Genomic DNA, 20,186 nt, shown 5'->3' on the forward strand with positions numbered 1-20,186 from the left:
CCGTAACTATGTGCAATGTTGTAAAAAATGTTTTACTTGTCTGCTTTTGTTTAGAAGAAAGATCTTGTTCATACTTTGGGTTCTGACGCATTTTGCAGCTGCTGCTTCAGAAAACCCTTAATGCAGAACGCTGACACTATTTGCAAAAATTGGTCTGTTGTAAACTGCCTTCACGCTTTATGTCAGAACCCAAAGTATGAACAAGATCTTTCTTCTAAACAAAAGCAGATAAGTAAAACATTTTTTTACAACATTGCTTATATTAATGAACAATAGCAAGTCAAACAAGTGCATTGATTGAGAGATCAAACACAGACATGTAACAGCTTGGGCATGACCCGAAGTTCGGTCTGAGATTTCAAACTCTGAGCACTGCTTGAAACAGATTATTCTGAGCCTCATTTAGTTCACTGAGAGTGTACACAGTGTGCCAGTTTGTGTTTTCTGGAATAAAAGACATACATTGGGACTCCAGGTTTCTAATTTACCCCTGACTCTGTGTGATTAAGGGGCCGAAGATCAGGACCTAACGCCGGCGCTAGTGCCGATTGGCGCGGGCGTTGATCTGCGCAGAGTATTCACAGGGCTCTAGCTCAGGAAACAACACGCCATCCGTTTGACCATATTGAAATACTGTTTGCGCTAATGAGGTCATTTCCTGCTCCATTCCCAGTACTCGGAGAACAGCGCACAAAACAAAGTCGCACTTAGCACTGGAAACCTAATGCCAGCTCGGAGCTGGTGTTGGGGTGTCCGAAGAGAAGCTTATGTACACAATTGGCATCTAAATAGGGGTGCCTCGTTTATAGAATTGCCCTTCACACCCTCCATTGCTTCAGGTATAAACTTAGAGGTATGTTTAGTGCTGGTTTTACCTCACGTTAAACAGTGGAAGCCTGCGATGATGAGTAAAGCAATTTAAATGGGCAATACGGTAAAACTCCCAGGCAAACTGCTTAATGCTAGTAGAGGTAGAGATTAGGCTTGGCTGGGGCAGAGCAGAGGATGGGCCACTGGTGACAGCTAGTGCATCACAACTGCCTATAGTGCTGCTGCAAATACAGCCATCTCAAGAGGAGGTGCAGGTGCCGCAGATTTATTGGTGGTCCCATAAGGCTGCTGCCATTGGCCTGTCCTCCTTTCCGCTCTCTCATAATATTCCCTCCCTCCCCCCCATAATTTGCCTCTGACTGACACGGCACCCTCTTGATACCTGTAGACAAATCAAAGAAGTACTATCGATTCCCCCATCAATCAAGATCTCCCCCTCATGGGCAGACTTCACCTTTCCTGAACGAGAACTTGTACCAATCCCACACCTAAACTTATGACTCCCCTCCCCCTTCAATCCCCATCTGACCCTCTTCCACCCTCCATCCTCCAGGACCCCTTTAGAGCCCCTGAGACTTACCTGAAGGCCATCCATGTGGGTTAGTGGACCCAAGCAGGAGAGGCCTGGCCTAGTTTTGGGTTCAAAATGGCAGCATCTTCCCCTAGTCTTCAGCTCAGTGCATATAACTGCAAGTGCTAGCTTTCAATAAGTACAAGTTTTGGAGTACATCTTTACCTTGGGCACTGTATTGTAGGATGCAATACTGTCTCCCATCTTATTTAATATCTACCTTAGGCCTCTGACTAAGCTGCTTCTGTGGATGGACACAAAATTCTGTCTCTATGCCGATGATCTGCAACTACTCATACCCACTGAACCAGATCTACCCACAGCTTTGAGTAGACCGCCTGTCTAACCGCAACTCAGGAATGGGCAAACCATAACAAACTCTGCCTGAACCCAAGAAAAACTGAGGTTCTTTGGGTTCCTTACACAAGTGGACAAATACCTGACTTCAAAATCACCCCCACCCCCATAAAAATATTAATCACACCTTTAAAATTCAGCCTGCAGACCATCATCATCTGGCAGCCTGGCATAGGAAAGCCTAGTCATCCAGCACAGAGGCGGCTTAAGCCGTCTTTGGGGTGGGTTAGGGACCCATGGAGAGGAGGACCCATGCCCATAAGCCCCTGTAATGACTGCATTGATACTTAAACATGTACACTCCCCTATACACCCCCAAAACCCTTTTTTACTGGCATATAAGTGGCACCTGCAGCCATAAGGGCTATTGGGGTGGTAGATAAGTGGGCCTAGGGGATTCTGGAGGTGATTTGGGGGGTTAACTATGACCTATAAGGGAGCTGTAGTGAGGAGAACACATGACACCCTATTTGTGAAGTTCACAGCAGTGACCTGTAAGGTACCCCACTATTTAGGTGCCATGTTTGGGTGTTCAGTCCATCACTTTGCAGACCCCTTCCACGTCCAACAGGGCTTGTTCTAGGCATTTTTGACTTGGACGGAAATGTGGTATAAAGATGGACGATTTAGCAGCTTGGACGATCAGATTGGCAGGACGTGTAATGAGACAATTTTTGAAACAAAAAAAATTTTGGACGTGTTTTTCGAAAATGTGTCCTAGGCTGTTTTTTAGTTTGGACGACTTGCGACTTAGACGCAAACGGACTTAGACGTCCCTTTCGATTATGGCCCTCCACGCGTTTACAGAGAAAAATTGCTGATGCCCAGCACTTTTCTTCATCGTGTGTTGCCTCTCCTTCAGGAACAGGCCAGGTCTCCCATTCATGATGGTTTTTAATAGAAAATAGCAAATAACATATGAAAAAGTTATTCGCGGTTTTTCATTATTTGTGGTTCTGTTAATCCCCTATCACAGTGAATACGGAGGGAAAAGTGTATTGTATTTCCTCCCCACTTCCCTTTTGGTTCTGTTTATGTTTGGTGATTTGTCTATGTTATTGCTACTGTCTCTCCAAATTTGATGTTTTTAATATTTTAGATTTTTTCATCGCTTTGTATTAAGATTAAACAATTCATCAAATTTTAAATAAAACTTGAAAACTTGAGTTCGTAGGCCATTCAGACCTCTACAGTCGGGCCTCTACTTTGTCCATTTATATCCTACCCATTCTTGTTTTATCTCCCTTTCATGCCCTTACCACCAGCTGCTGAATCTATCCTAGGCATGGTTGAATTCTGTCCCTGATTCAGTTCCTGCTAGTGAAACTGTTGAATAATTCTGGACATCCATTATACGCTAGGTACCGTATTTTTTGCTCCATAAGACGCACTTTTTTTCCTCCCTAAAGTGGGTGGAAATCTCAGTGCGTCTTATGTAGCGAAGGTACAAAAAATTACACCCCCCCGTACCGTTTAAAAACACCCCGCCCGCTGCACCACTGCACACCCACTACACCTCTGTAAAAACACCCCACCCTCCTGCACGCTCACCACCGTCCATCGCACCTTTTAAAAACCCTGCCCACCTGCCACCGTCCGCCTGACCACTTGCAAATTACCTGGTGGTCCAGCGTGATCCCTCCCTCCCTAGCTGTCTCCTCTTCTTATTTCCCAGCCAGCAGCATGGAGGTCAGAAGAGCACGGTGGTTAGGAGCAAAGCAAGAACTGATCGCAGCCATTCAGAAAACAGCGTGGGCCCATGCGGGAGCGCAGAAAGCTTTGCTTCTGACCGCCGCACTCTTCTGACCTCCCATGCCGCTGGCTGGGAAATAAGAAGAGGAGATAGCGAGCGTGGAAGGGATTTTAAAAGATACCGGGGATGGGGTGGGGTGGGGGGATGTTTAAAATACCAAGACAGCCATCTAGGGAGGGAGGGATTTTTAAAGGTATGGGAGGGTATGATTAAAAATGGTACTGGGGTATGTAGGGGGTATAAAGGGATAATTTAAGGTACTGGGGGGGTGCGTGGGGGGTATGGGGGATGATTTAGGGTACATGTGGGGTATGGGGTCTGCCTGCCATTAGGCCACTAGGCCAGCCTGCCTGCCCTGTGCCCACTCTGTGCCCTGCCTGCCCGCCCTGTACCCTGTACCCTGTCCCAGCTTACCTCTAACCACCAGAGGGGGACAGGGTACAGAGCCTGGTAGGGAGGGGGGACAGGGTACAGAGCCTGACAAGGATTATGGGGTTGGGTACAGAGCCTGGCAGGGAGAATTTGGTTCAGAATGGGTTTTTTTCTTGTTTTCCTCCTCTAAATCTAGGGTGCGTCTTATGGTCAGGTGCGTCTTATGGTGCAAAAAAATATGGTAATATTTCTTTGCTGTTTCTCCAAGCCTCCCCCATTCCTAGCTTCAAATCATGATCTCTTGTCTCTGAGCTGCTTTTTCTATGGCAAATGATGTGTTCTTGTACTTCATAGCAAATGTCATTACAAATTCAATGCATCATTTACATGTAGCAAAGCTGGCATCTTGCCATGCAAGCATTCAAGAATTTGCAGGCAGACACCAGATGCAGCTCTCACTAATGTGTCCATTTTGGGGGTTGTTGCTTTGTGTTACATTGCTTATATGTCTGCTTTTTCTTTCCCATTTGTTCCATTTTTGATTTTTAAGATTGAATATCAAGGACCCCTTATCTGGAACAACCCACCACTTAACTTGACATCTTGAAGAAACGAAAGACATACAGTATCCCTTCTCTCTATAGCCAACCTCCTACCCTCTCACCTCTTCCCTTTAACAACCACAAAATCTGACTTAAAAAAATTTCATTTCAAGAACTTGGTATAATTCTTATTGTAAGCTGCATAGATTCCTTGTAGAGAATTGCAGGATTAAGACACTGTATTGTATTGTATTTTTACAGCACATCTTCAGTTTTATTTATTAAATTACAATTTTTCTGTTCCACTTAAGAACTAAAGAAAAAATCTCAACCCAAGTGATCAAAATAAACAATATAACACTCCTTATAACAGAATCACTTAATCAGATCATAGTAACATAGTAACATAGTAGATGACGGCAGATAAAGACCCGAATGGTCCATCCAGTCTGCCCAACCTGATTCAATTTAAATGTATTTTTTTATTTTTTTTTATTTTTTTCTTCTTAGCTATTTCTGGGCAAGAATCCAAAGCTTTACCCGGTACTGTGCTTGGGTTCCAACTGCCGAAACCTCTGTTAAGACTTACTCCAGCCCATCTACACCCTCCCAGCCATTGAAGTCCTCCCCTGCCCATCCTCCTCCAAACGGCCATATACAGACACAGACCGTGCAAGTCTGCCCAGTACTGGCCTTAGTTCAATATTTAATATTATTTTCTGATTCTAAATCTTCTGTGTTCATCCCACGCTTCTTTGAACTCAGTCACAGTTTTACTCTCCACCACCTCTCTCGGGAGCGCAGTCCAGGCATCCACCACCCTCTCCGTAAAGTAGAATTTCCTAACATTGCCCCTGAATCTACCACCCCTCAACCTCAAATGATGTCCTCTGGTTTTACCATTTTCCTTTCTCTGGAAAAGATTTTGTTCTACGTTAATACCCTTTAAGTATTTGAACGTCTGAATCATATCTCCCCTGTCTCTCCTTTCCTCTAGGGTATACATATTCAGGGCTTCCAGTCTCTCCTCATACGTCTTCTGGCGCAAGCCTCCTATCATTTTCGTCGCCCTCCTCTGGACCGCCTCAAGTCTTCTTACGTCTTTCGCCAGATACGGTCTCCAAAACTGAACACAATACTCCAAGTGGGGCCTCACCAATGACCTGTACAGGGGCATCAACTGCATCTTACTATAATTTCTTCTCCTAATTCAGGAAAAGGCCTCAGAAAAGGAGCCTACGCACAGTCTTATCATAGACCGAGATGATCTGCGTAGTTTATTCTGCTCCAAGCTCCAGTCATCGGCCACAAAAACCTGAATACTTTATTCACCTTTTTTCAAAAATGTATTTAATTTTTTTAGTTTTTATCTTTTATCTCAATTAAATCTCTTCTTTTTTTTTTTTTTTTCCAATTCTTTATTCATTTTCAAATTTACAATAAGTGCAACAATATATTCAAAAAAATTAACAATAATTATGTCACTTAACAATCTTCAATGGTACAAATGATATGCATACAGAATAATGCTGAGTGAGAGGCGTAAGCGATTGAGATAAATAAAATAACTGTCAATTTTCTCTAAGTAAAGAAGTGCATTTTAAATGTTTTTTGCTTGCTTGGGATAGTAACGTGAACAAGTTTTGGTAAAAGAAATAAAGAAGCTTGTTTATTAAGAAGAGATTTAATTGAGATAAAAGATAAAAATTAAATAAATTTTTTGAAAAAAGGTGAATAAAATATTCAGGTTTTTGTGGCCGATGACTGGAGCTTGGAGCAGAATAAACTACGCAGATCATCTCGGTCTATGATAATAATAATAATAATTTTATTTTTGTATACCGCCATACCCAGGGAGTTCTAGGCGGTTCACAACAAATAGAAGAGTTACATACAGTGCAGTTGAAAAACAAGAAGAACATAACAAGTCAATCAAAGGGTCAAAACTAGTTTACATTGACAATTTAAGTGAAGGAGAGGCTAATACAGAGCACATATGGCATGTACTGTAAGAGAGTACAATTGAATTTATGAGAGGGGGGAACAAAGCATATTGTATGAGAGGGAGGGGGCAGGGATCTTGGGGGGGGGAGGAGGGGGAAAAAGTAAAGAAAGGTGGGTCGTGTTGAGGGGGGGAGGGGAGAGTTAAGGATTTGGTCTGATGCAAAGAAGAGTGTTCGATCTGTTTTCTAAGGTGGAAGAGGGAAGCATTAAGGATTTGGTCCATTGAAAAGTAGAGTTTTGAGCTTTTTTCTAAAGTGGAGGTATGAAGAGGCGTCAAGTATAATTTGGGCGAGCCATGAGTTTAGTTTGGCCGCTTGAAAAGAGAAGGTTCGTTCAAGGAATCTTTTAAGGCTCCTTTTCTGAGGCCTTTTCCTGAATTAGGAGAAGAAATTATAGTAAGACTAGTCTTATAGCCCGTTACATTAACGGGTGCTAGAATATATGTGTGTGTGTCTGTCTTTATTTCTTTCTCTCTCTCTCTCTCTCCTTAGCCGCTTTCTGTATTTCTGTCTTTCTTTTTCCTCGGCTGTCCACCCATTCTCCCTTCCTTTTACCTTCCCTGTGTCCACCACCACCCCTTCACTGCTCTTATCCAGCAGCAGCCCTTCTCCCTTTTTTTAATCTCCCCCCTGTCCAGCAGCACCTCTTTCCTGTCCCCCTGTCCAGCAGTAGGCCTCCCTTTCTTTTTCTCCCCCCCGTCTCTTCCCCTGTCCATCAGCACCTCTTTCCTGCTTCCCCGTCCATCAGTAGGTCTCCCTTTCTTTTTCTCCCCCCCCGTCTTTTCCCCTGTCCATCAGCACCTCTTTCCTGTCCCCCTGTCCAGCAGTAGGCCTCCCTTTCTTTTTCTCCCCCCCGTCTCTTCCCCTGTCCATCAGCACCTCTTTCCTGCTTCCCCGTCCATCAGTAGGTCTCCCTTTCTTTTTCTCCCCCCCCCCCGTCTCTTCCCCTGTCCATCAGCACCTCTTTCCTGCTTCCCGGTCCATCAGTAGGTCTCCCTTTCTTTTTCTCCCCCCCCGTCTCTTCCCCTGTCCATCAGCACCTCTTTCCTGCTTCCCCGTCCATCAGTAGGTCTCCCTTTCTTTTTCTCCCCCCCGTCTCTTCCCCTGTCCATCAGCACCTCTTTCCTGCTTCCCCGTCCATCAGTAGGTCTCCCTTTCTTTTTCTCCCCCCCCCGTCTCTTCCCCTGTCCATCAGCACCTCTTTCCTGCTTCCCCGTCCATCAGTAGGTCTCCCTTTCTTTTTCTCCCCCCCCAGTCTCTTCCCCTGTCCAGCAGCACCCCTTACCACGCGTCAACAGCCTGAAGCTGACAAAACCCTAAGCCGCGCATACGCTCCTACCTGCGGGGACCTACAGCGCACGGAAAACGGGAGCACACAGGTAAGAGTGTGCATGCGCGGCTTAGGGTTTTATTATATTAGATGAACTGATCTGATTAAGTGATTCTATTGTAAGGAGTGTTATACCACTTAAGAACTAAACAGTTTACATGATAATCATGAGAAACTAAAATCTTAAAATCAACAGGGGAGAACTATCTTTTCTTTTCCAAAGAACTGTTAAGTCATAAGACTGCGGTAACCAAACAATTGGGTTTTTAGCTGTTTCTCGAATTGAAACCGATCAATGCGTTCTTGCAACTGACCCACCAAAGCATTCCACATCTTAACACCCGCTATGCAGAAAGTCATTGCTCTGGTGTCTTGTCTGCAGAGTAACCTTGCTTCCTTGAAGTTAATACATTTTTATTTTCAGATCGTAAAAGATCTGCCTGGTTTATAGTTCAGAATGACTTGCTGAAAATACCACGGTGTGTTTGATGATAAACCGTTTCATGGATCACAGATATAACCTTGTGTTGTACTCGAAATAAAACGTTTTCTTGTCTTAAAGCTACAGCAGTCTGTGATAGTAATTCTATAAATTGGCACTTTATTTCAGGTGCCACCAAGGGGAATGCTTAATGCCAATTCTATAAAGCTTAAGGGTGTAATTAAGCTATTCCAGAATGCTAGCACAAAACCACATTGATACCCAAAAGCAAGACGTGCCTACGTACATTGGCTAAGAGCAATTTGGTCGTCATTAAGCCCTCTGAGCTTTAGATTAATTGCTCAGTCAATTTTAATTCATTTGCATTGTTGTAACTCTTCGTGTTTTCAAAAGTTATGTAGAAAGTTACTAATATATGGATCTGGAATGGCCGAGCTGTTGTCCTCCTACACCCAGCCTCCCCCTTTAATCACCATGACCCCACACTGCTTATTAAACCTCTTAAGACCTCAGCAGTAACGTAGACAATAAATAAACCACAGACACTTTATTGATGGTAATAACCAGGCCGCAGCTTTGTTTATTGGGTCATCAAATAAATAAGGAATCAATGATTGCTTCACCTCCTAAGCTACAAAACATTGCAATTTGACAAAATTGAAATTGTATTCCCCTGACCCCGAGCCTAGGGGTGGCATAGACCTTCTGTGCCCCTATTCCGAACCACCTGCCTCAAGGCATATTCCCTCACCTGAGCTCAGTTCCCCCTAACTGCTCATCCCCAGATGAGCCGGGGGGGGGGGGGGTGTCAGGTATGGACCTCCATGCCCCCCTCCTCTGGGTCACCTGACCCATGGCATCACCACTCGACTGAGCTCACTATCAAATCATCACCCATCTCTCGATGAACCAGAACTTTGTAGCTCGGGAATACCGCTGCTATGACAGCCCCAAGCCCCCTCCCTCTCCCCAGCAAACCTTACGTACAAAGGGGAGGGTGGGAGGGAAAGCCGCCTCTGAACGCCGGGAAGACGCATTCTATGGGCTTCCCTCCCATCATGCCCTGCACCTCTTCCAAAGCCCAATCACTTCTGGCTACCAGGCGGGAAACCCAGTTGTCCTATCATCTACCACCACACCCCCCTTACCACAACTACCTCCCCCCAACCTGTGAACTGTCTTCACATGGGCGACTAACTCGGGCCATCCAGCCCATTATTATAGTCGCCCATCGAGACCAGCTCTCGGGCTTTTTTAATTGTTGCAAAATACATCTGCACGTCTGATCTTCAAATTAAATAAATTTCATGAAGCAATTCCACTTTTAAACAGACTTCACTGGCTTAAAATAAATTCATGACTCTGTTTAAATTAGCTTGTATGGTTTGTAAAAGTTTTTTTGTGCTCAGTTCTGATGAACTTGTGCAAACTTTGATGTTTCCCGAGAACAGGCCCAACTCGAGAAATATAATAGGCTGAATTTAGATTTTCCTTCAACGAAACAAGTTCAAAGTGAATCTGGGAATCTTGTTTCTTATTTCAAAGTGCTAAAGTTTGGAATACTACCCCACATCAGATTCATCAGATTCCATCATTTCTACATTTTTGAAAGACTCTTTAAACTTATTTTTAAAATCAGCAAACACGAATAGCTCTTTGTGGCTGAGATAATTTAATGCATGTTCTCTCAAATATGAAGTCTATTTGTTTATAAGCTACCTTGCATCCTGTAGGTCAGGGGTAGGGAACTCCGGTCCTCGAGAGCCGTATTCCAGTCGGGTTTTCAGGATTTCCCCAATGAATATGCATTGAAAGCAGTGCATGCAAATAGATCTCATGCATATTTATTGGGGAAATCCTGAAAACGCGACTGGAATACGGCTCTCGAGGACCGGAGTTGTCAACCCTTGGTCTAGATTAGGGGTAGGGAACTCCGGTCCTCGAGAGCCGTATTCCAGTCGGGTTTTCAGGATTTCCCCAATGAATATGCATGAGATCTATTAGCATACAATGAAAGCAGTGCATGCAAATAGACCTCATGTATATTCATTGGGGAAATCCTGAAAATCCGACTGGACTGCGGCCCTCGAGGACCGACATTGGACACCCCTGCACTAAGGGGTCCATTTACCCAGCTGCAGTAAGCGCTAGCATGTGTTGACCAGTTTTAAAAGGGCTTCCCAGTAGATCTTGAAGTCTGTTCCCTGGTCGGTTAAATAGCACTGAATATTGTGTGGTATGCATTTATTACCTGTCTTCGCCCAAAATGTTCAAAGAAGTCGCAAATTAAGAATCTGTTGGTTGATATTCAAAATGGTTTAACGGGCCAGAAATGGCTGCCAACAGGTTAAATTTGTTCTTTGGGGCTATCTGCTAATTTTTAGCGGCACTTCGTTATTAGTGCCTAAGAGAAAGCCGGCTATTATGGAGGTGTTCCAGGGGTGAAGTCAGCACTAACGCCCGTATTCTATAAACGGTGCCTTAGCTTTGGCATTGGCGGGCGCCTTACTGGGACCTAAATTAAGTCCAAAATGCTGTTTAAAAGCAGACTTAAAACAGTGCCTAAAAACACAGTGCCGGATTCATAGAAACATAGAAGATGACGGCAGAAAAGGGCTAGAGCCCATCAAGTCTGCCCACTCTGCTTACCCACCCCCTGTCTATGCCCTAATGACCCAATTTTCTTATCTTGACCCTCGTAGGGATCCCACATGGGTATCCCATTTATTCTTAAAGTCTGGCACGCTGTCTGCCTCGATCACCTGCACTGGAAGCTTGTTCCAATGATCAACCACTCTCTCTGTGAAGAAATACTTTCTGGTGTCGCCATGAAATTTTCCGCCCCTGAGTTTGGATTCGTGCCCCTGGAGATGTTTTATGACACCTAACGCCACTGTAGGTGTGGCTAACACCAGAAGTGGTGTTAGGCATCATAAAGCTCCTCCGTAGCTATGATTCATGTAGGTGCCGGAAAGGTAGGCCTTGAAAACCCTGGCCTACATTTCCGAAGCCTATCTTTCCCAAAGACGCAATTCTGTAAATGACGCCGTTGTGTGATTGACACACGATTGGCGGTCACTTTTAAGGAGGCCACCAAAAATAGTGCCGTTAATAAAATTCGGGCCTAAGTGCCGATATACTAAGATGGATAGGCAAATGGCTGGAGAACAGAAAGCAGAGAGTGGGCATAAATGGGAAGTTCTCAAACTGGGAGAAAGTGACTAGTAGTGTGTCCCAGGGCTTGGTACTTGGACCCATCTTATTTAATATTTTCATCAATGACCTAGAAGAAGGAACATCCAGTGAGATCATCAAGTTTGCAGATGACACAAAGCTATGCTGGGCAATCAGATCGCAGAAGGATAGCGAGGAACTCCAGAGTGACTTGTGTCAGTTAGAGAAATGGCAGAAGAAGTTTAATGTGGAAAAGTGCAAAGTAATGCATTTAGGCAGAAAGAACAAGGAACACGAGTATAGAATGTCAGGTGCAACTCTGGGTAAGAGTGAACGAGAAAAGGACCTGGGTGTAATGATAGATAGGACCCTGAAACCGTCAGCACAATGCGCGACAGCGGCAAAGAAAGTAAATAGAATGTTAGGCAAGATAAAGAAGGGAATCACGAGTAGATCAGAGAAAGTTATAATGCCGCATATAGAGCAATGGCCAGACCACACTTGGAATACTGTGTCCAACATTGGTCTCCCAACCTAAAGAAGGATATAAAACTGCTGGAGAGGGTGCAGAAACGAGCAACGAAGCTAATAAGAGGTATGGAGAACTTGGAATACAAGGAACGACTTAGGAGTCTGGGATTTTTCTCCCTTGAGAAAAGGAGACTGCGAGAGGATATGATCGAGACTTTCAAAATACTGAAAGGAATCGACAAAATAAAGCAGGAAAAAAAATTATTTACAATGTCCAATGTGACACGGACAAGAGGACATGGACTGAAGCTAAGGGGGGACAAGTCCAGGACAAATATCAGGAAGTTCTGCTTCACGTAACGAGTGGTGGACACCTGGAATGCTCTCCCAGAGGAGGTTATTGCGGAATCCACCGTTCTAGGATTTAAAAAGCAAAGTAGATGCACATCTCCTTATGAGAGGCATAGAGGGATATGGGTGACTAAAATTACGCCAGGTTTACACCTGGCTGGGCCTCCGCGTGTGTGGATCGCTGGACTTGATGGACCGAAGGTCTGATCCGGAGATGGCGCTTCTTATGTTCTTATAATGCCTCATTCCACAGTGCCTCAGAGCCAACCTCATCAGTGATGTTACAATGGAGTAGCAACATTCCAGAATCCCAAAGAGTAACAAAAGATTCTAGAACCCCAAACGGTATCAAGATTCCAGGCAGAATCTCAAAGAATAGCAACATTCCAGAGCTGAGATTGTGACACGGACAAGAGGACATGGACTGAAGCTAAGGGGGGACAAGTCCAGGACAAATATCAGGAAGTTCTGTTTCACACAACGAGTGGTGGACACTTGGAATGCTCTCCCAGAGGAGGTTATTGCGGAATCCACCATTCTAGGCTTTAAAAGCAAACTAGATGCACATCTCCTTACAAGAGGCATAGAGGGATATGGGTGACTAAAATTATGCCAGGTGTACACTTGGCTGGGCCTCCGCGTGTGCGGATCGCCGGACTTGATGGACCGAAGGTCTGATCCGGAGATGGCAATTCTTATGTTCTTAACCAGCCCATGACTTATATTCCACCAGTGTCGCTATGCTCACATTACCTCTCTCCTCCAGTCACTTCCACATAAAGTTCAAACTCCTCTTCTTGATTTAGAAGCATTCACCCAGTATCCATCCTCTCTTATCTCTCCTTATGAAGAACTCCATTCTTCAGGTGTCACTTATCTGTACCCTTCTCCTCTACTGCCGACTGCAGACTGTGTCCCTTCTATCTTGCCACACCGTATGCCTGGAACGGACTGCCTGCCTGAGTCACTTCGTCAAGTTCCATCTCTGTCGGTATTCAAATCTAGGCTAAAAGCCCACTTTTTCGAGGCAGCTTCTAACTTCTAATTCCCACTCGCTGTTTTATCATTCTCTCTCTGAGCAATTTCCTAACCCTTGTCCAGTTCGTCTATTTTAATTAGATTGTATACTCTATTGAGCAGGGATTGTCTCTTCTTACATGTTAACGTACAGCCCTGCATATGTCTATCTGTGCTATAGAAATGATAAGTAGTGATAACTACATAAATGAGATGACAGTCCGATTTTTATGTGGCAACCTGTGGCTACTTAAGTTCTGACTATCGACTGAAGTGGCCATGTGTTAGCCTGTGCCGGACAAACCGGATATTCAGTGCTGAAGCCCAGACATGGTCCAGCATTGAATATCCTAGAATAGCACCGGTGGAGGTCAGCAAAACACTCACCACTGCTGACTGAATAGTGACCCATTAGTGAACAGCACGAGGAATGTTGTTATTCTTTGGGGTTAAGAACATAAGAATCGCCGCTGCTGGGTCAGATCAGTGGTCCATCGTGCCCAGCAGTCCGCTCAAGTGGCAGCCCTTAGGTCAAAGACCAGCGCCCTAACTGAGACTAGCCTTACCTGCATACGTTTTGGTTCAGCATAGTAACTTAACATAGTAACATAGTAGATGACGGCAGATAAAGACCCGAATGGTCCATCCAGTCTGCCCAACCTGATTCAATTTAAATTTTTTTTCTTCTTAGCAAGAATCCAAAGCTTTACCCGGTACTGTGCTTGGGTTCCAACTGCCGAAATCTCCGTTTAAACCTATCCCAGCCCATCTACACCCTCCCAGCCATTGAAGCCCTCCCCAGCCCATCCTCCACCAAACGGCCATATACAGACACAGACCATGCAAGTCTGCCCAGTACTGGCCTTAGTTCAATATTTAATATTATTTTCTGATTCTAAATCCTCTGTGTTCATCCCACGCTTCTTTGAACTCAGTCACAGTTTTACTCTCCACCACCTCTCTCGGGAGCACATTCCAGGCTTCCACCACCCTCTCCGTAAACTAGAATTTCCTAACATTGCCCCTGAATCTACCACCCCTCAACCTCAAATTATGTCCTCTGGTTTTACCATTTTCCTTTCTCTGGAAAATATTTTGTTCTACGTTAATACCCTTCAAGTATTTGAACGTCTGAATCATATCTCCCCTGTCTCTCCTTTCCTATAGGGTATACATATTCAGGGCTTCCAGTCTCTCCTCATACGTCTTCTGGCGCAAGCCTCCTATCATTTTCGTCGCCCTCCTCTGGACCGCCTCGAGTCTTCTTACGTCCTTCGCCAGATACGGTCTCCAAAACTGAACACAATACTCCAAGTGGGGCCTTGAACATGAACAAGCATGAACTTGTCTAACTTTGTCTTGAATCCCTGGAGGGTGTTTTTCCCTATAACAGCCTCCGGAAGAGCGTTCCAGTTGTCTACCACTCTCTAGGTGAACAAGAACTTCCTTACGTTTGTATGGAATCTATCCCCTTCAACTTTAGAGAGTGCCCTCTGGTTCTCTCTACCTTGGAGAGGGTGAACAACCTGTCTTTATCTACTAAGTCTATCCCCTTCAGTACCTTGAACGTTTTGATCAATTCCCCTCTCAGTCTCCTCTTTTCAAGGGAGAAGAGGCCCAATTTCTCCAATCTCTCACTGTACGGCAACTCCTCCAGCCCCTTAACCATCTTAGTCGCTCTTCTCTGGACCCTTTCGAGTAGTACCGTGTCCTTCTTCATGTACGGCGACCAGTGCTGGACGCAGTACTCCAGGTGAGGGCGCACCATGGCCTGGTACAGCGGCATAATAACCCTCTCCAGTCTGTTCATGATCCCCTTCTTGATCATTCCTAGCATTCTGTTCCAGAATGTTGCTACTATTTGGGATTCCGGAATCTTGCAACTCTTAGGGATTCTGTATGGAATGTTGCTACTCTTTGGGTTTCTGCCAGGTACTTGTGACCTGGATTGGCCACTGTTGAACCACTGGCTAGATGGACCATTGGTGTGACCCAGTATGGCTGTTGTTATGTTCCTATAAATATTGCAAAAAAAAAATGATGATATAACATTACAGTTTTTGACTGTTCTGTTTTTATTTTGGATATTGTAAACTGCTTTGATACTCTGCGACTATGCGTATAATCGTATTTACAAATGAATAAATACATTTTAACCCCTATATTACAGAATCACATTATAACTGTGTTTTATTTTTCTAGACTACTGCATTTTCTTTTTGGCCACCTTTGGTGGTCTTTGCAGTCTGTAATGGGGTTGGTTCTGTAAGGTGTCAGCACATCAGAATCTCAGTGGCAGAGTATAAATCAAAGCTTGTGCTAGGGAAACAGATGTCACTCAGTACCGCTAAAGCAGTGGTCTCCAACTCCAACCCTTTTCAGGGCCACATTTTGGATTTGTAAGTACTTGGACGGCCTCAGAAAAAAATACTTGTCTTATTAAAGAAATGACAATTTTGCATGAGGTAAAACTCTTTATAGTTTATAAATCTTTCCTTTTGGCTAAGTCTTAATAATAATATTGTCATTTATAGCTAAAGAAACTGTTTTATTTTACTTTTGTGATTATGATAAATGTACCGTGGGCCTCAAAATAGGACCTGGCAGCATGTGGCCCCCAGGCCGCGAGTTTGAGACCACTGGGCTAAAATGACCTCATGCAAGCTGCAAGAAAATGCACTGAAATCCCACAGAGATGCATGCAGTGTGAGATGTGGGGCTGCCCCCCCCCCCCCCCCCACCCACACACACACCTTCACAGTATACAGTTCTGCCATTCTCCCACTGTGTTTACAGGGTAATATTCACTAGAGGTCTGCACGGGAACGGGTCCCGCGGGGTTCCCGCGGGAATCCCCCCTAACCCACGGGACTCCCACGGGGACCCCCCTCTAGCCAACGGGACTCCCACGGGTATGGAAGGCTTTGGAAGCAGGGTTCGTCCATATAATATAATGGACACGTCAGCCTTAGTAAAAGAGGGGGTTTATAAGTTAATTACCTGAACAGAAAACAAAAAAAGGGTTCCACCAAAGAGATTCCACAAGGAAAACAACAGCGCAAACACAAAAGAAACTGGAATGGATGATCCTGTCAGAAGTAATTGCTGCTTTTTATGGGGACGGGCGGGGACGAAGAGGATCCTGGCAGGGACGTGCGGGGATGGGTGGGATTTCTGTCCCCGTGCAACTCTCTAATATTCACCTGATACCTGTGCAAGAAGAGGAGAATGTCTGGGAGAGGCACAGGTAAATGTGGATTCTGGTTCCTCAGTCCACAGACTCCATTCTTTGTTCAGGTTTTCCTTCACAATGTTACAGGAAGAAAAGGGGGAGGACAAAATTACCGTGATAGTTCTGTTTTCAGCATCTCTGATTTATTCCACTCCTCAGAGTTCTTCCTGGTATGATTTAAAGAGAGAGAGTCTGGTTCAACCTCATGTGACATTTTGTTATTTACAATAGCGAAAATATACTTCAAAATTTAGTGTTAAAGACAGAACGCCTGCTATATCGCCTGCTATATCGGAAAGAAATCAAAACATTTCTTTTCAAAAAACACGTCCTTACTTAATATTCCCCTCCCCAATCGCACATGCACTCTCCCCAGCAAATAACACACTAGTCATCCCCTTGAACCTCATTTACCAAAAATATCCAAACTCCTAAATAAGCATCTCCCTTAGGTATCCACTCAACTGATTCCTTCAAAGTTAGGTATCTTTCTTCAGTTGCCTATATTGTTTTCCACACTGAACCTTGTAACTACTTGAACCCTGTCAAGTTATTCTATCGATAAATCCAGATATCTTATACTTGTATTTCTATACCACAACATGTAATTTACTTAAATCGTTGTAATGTAATTCTCTCGGTAATGTCCTGATCTCTTTTAACTGTAATCCGCTTAGAACCGCAAGGCACAGGCGGAATAGAAATCACAAATGTAATGTAATATCATAGACTCAGTTTGTGGAAGCCAAGCTTGAAAGCTCATGACGTGAAATGTAAATTTAAGGAGCTCAGATACGAGGAGTCTGCGGTAATTGTTCCTGCTTAATGCAGATCTTTGAAACTGCTTTTACGACATTCTCTTCATTACAATCATGGGTCCTTGTGTGATTACTACATGATTTAGACACTGTTGGCAGCAAAGATATAATGCCAGAGCAGAGTTTCTTCAGACGCTTTATGAATTAAACCCCAAAGGAGTCATGAAATTGACGAAACTCGAGTTGGGGGCTGAGGGAAGAGAAATATTCAGTGGCATTGTGGCAGAGTCCAGTCCAGAGTCGCCCGGAGCACTGCCCATATTCACCCAAAACAACACACAACCACGGTAAAAAGGGGCAACAACAAGAAAGCTTTTCTTTTTCTAGAGACCTAAGGAAAGGCACAGACAATTGCTTTCATAGCCTTAAGTCACTTTTCCTTATGGGCTTGGCTTACCCTGTTTCAGTAGAGACCAGTTACCCCTAGAGGTTCTTGCACGCGTCCCAAACCGTTCCAAGGCTCCCTCAGCCTACAGCTGGGAAAGGTTCTGCATCCCCAACCCTATGTGTCGTGTCTGTCTGTCCAAGTTAGAGTGTAAGCTCTTCCGTGCAGGGACCTATTAAATGCCAAAATGTACAGCCCCGAGTACACCTTTCAGCGCTATATAAGTGATAAGTTGTAGCAGTAAGTGGTGTTAGGCAGCCTAAAGTGCCTTCAGAGGCACGATTCACATCAGAGGTAGGCGCTGGAAATTTAATTTAATTTAATTCTTATATAACCGCTAATAACCGTGAGGAAATGTAGGCCTGGAAAATGGTGTCGGTATTGAATTTCCAGTATTGCGGGCTATCTCCCGTGGTCTGACTATAAGCCTGTTTATATTTATCCTCCCTTTTACTAAGCCGCAGTAGAGGTTTCTACCGCGGCTCGGGGTGCTCAATGCTTCGATGCTGTTCTGATGCTCAGAGAATTCGTATGAGTGTCAGAATAGTTTTGGAGCATTCCGCGCTCTGGGCAGTGGTGGAAACTTCTAGAAGAGGGCCTAAAATAATAGTTTAATTTGCATTTTTAAAAAAACCTTTAGCATTCACACAAGGATCTATGATTATAACGAGAATGTTAGAGCAGTTTAAAAAAAAAATAAAAAAGTCCTGCGTTAAGCATGAAGAATTAATGCAGAGAATCCAAATTTTATTTATTTATTTATTTATATATTCTTTATTTATTTTCAAAATTACATTAAGTGTTAAATATGTTCATTCAGATTAACATTAACTACATCACTTACAAACAATCATTGATATATTACATAAAAACATATCCCTTCCCTTTTCCCACCCCACCCACCCTTATATTCCATCATCATATAAAACATGTAATAATAAAATTCCCCCCTCCCTACCCCTTAAATCGATAAGTATAAGGGAAACAATTTCAAATTCATCTTTACAATACTTTGTTAATGGTTTCCACACATCCTGAAACTTCTTAAAGTATCCCCGTTGCAATGCAATAAACCTTTCCATTTTATAAATATGGCATAAAGAGTTCCACCAGAAGTTATAATTTAATCTCCTCCAATCCTTCCAATTATGAAGACGGAAGGCTGGAAGGCGGGTCCCCAAATTTTATACGCGTTGATGATTTGACTCCATTGAATTGTTTGAGAACATATGTGTTGTGTTTGTAACCCCAATTTTTGAAGCTCCGTCTCTCTGTTTGTGGACTGGCTCACTCAGCACTCTTTTAGTGAAGTTCTTTGAGCGTGTGGTTAACTATTTGTTATTTTTAGGCAGGAATTTTCAGCATGAATGCCTGCGAGGAGGGTTTTGCCACCGGCGGCAGGGACAGCTGCGTTCGGCTCTGGGATTTAAATTTTAAACCAATTACTGTGATTGATCTCAGGGAAACAGACCAAGGATACAAAGGTAGGAATCTAAGAGTCCGCAAAAAAGGCCAGTGGGCACTAACATGAAACAATAGAGTGTCTCTGGGTTTGTTTGTTTTTTGCTAAAAACTCATCAAGTTTCTAAGTTTATTTAATCTTTGATAAACCATTTATCAAATATATACCTAAACGGTTTACATTTCTCAAGTGTTATTAAAAAAATAATAAAAATTAAAAGGGGAGACAATACAAGCTGACTTACTGGAACCAAAAGGAAGAGGCGGGAAATGGTAAGAGATTAAGGGCTAGATTCACTAAGCCCACCGATCAAGTCCCGACCACTTAGCGACCCCTTTGCGACCCGATTTTCCTCCAACCTGATTCAATAACCACTCTCCCGATCATCCTCCGATCCGATCCACGCATGCAAATGAGGGGGAACCGCTTTCAAATGTAGGCAGGCAGCGATTCACTAGACAAATCTGCAACACCGACTGGGCTGGCTGATCAACAACTGGGGACCAGTCACTCACTGCTTTCCGACTGCATCTCCTGCCCCGACTCTCCTCTCACCCTGAATCTCCTCCTCTTGCCGCCCGATTCACCGCCCTGCTCTTGCTCTTAATCTCTCCTGCCGCCCCGACTCACCACCCTGCTCTTGCCCCAAATCTCTCCTGCCGCCCCAACTCACCACCCTGCTCTTGCCCCAAATCTCTCCTGCCGCCCCAACTCACCAGCCTACTCTCGCCCCAAATCTCTCCTGCCGCCCCAACTCACCACCCTGCTCTCGCCCCAAATCTCTCCTGCCGCCACCAACTCACTGCCCTGCTCTCACCCCGAATCTCTCCTGCCACCCTGACTCACCACCCTGCTCTCGCCCCAAATCTCTCCTACTGCCCCGACTCACTGCCCTGCTCTCGCCCCAAATCTCTCCTGCCGCCCCAACTCACCACCCTGCTCTTGCCCCGAATCTCTCCTGCTGCCCTGACTCACCACCCTGCTCTCGCCCCGAATCTCTCCTGCCGCACCGACTCACTGCTCTGCTCTCGCCCCAAATCTCTCCTGCCGCCCCGACTCACCACCCTGCTCTCGC

General features: G+C 44.5%; 1 protein-coding gene across 2 annotated transcripts in view; it reads left to right on the plus strand.

Annotated features, from left to right (window-relative positions):
• The window catches only part of EML5 (EMAP like 5), a 382,142-nt gene that overhangs the window by 154,137 nt on the left and 207,819 nt on the right, over positions 1-20,186 (plus strand). For both annotated transcript variants that reach the window (XM_033952880.1, XM_033952881.1), the window contains exon 6: positions 18,998-19,133. In XM_033952880.1, coding sequence (XP_033808771.1) covers positions 18,998-19,133 — 136 coding nt within the window. The remainder of the gene's footprint in view (positions 1-18,997; positions 19,134-20,186) is intronic.

This window comes from Geotrypetes seraphini, chromosome 7 (assembly GCF_902459505.1).
Source record: "Geotrypetes seraphini chromosome 7, aGeoSer1.1, whole genome shotgun sequence".
In the NCBI taxonomy this organism is placed as follows: Eukaryota; Metazoa; Chordata; class Amphibia; order Gymnophiona; family Dermophiidae; genus Geotrypetes; species Geotrypetes seraphini.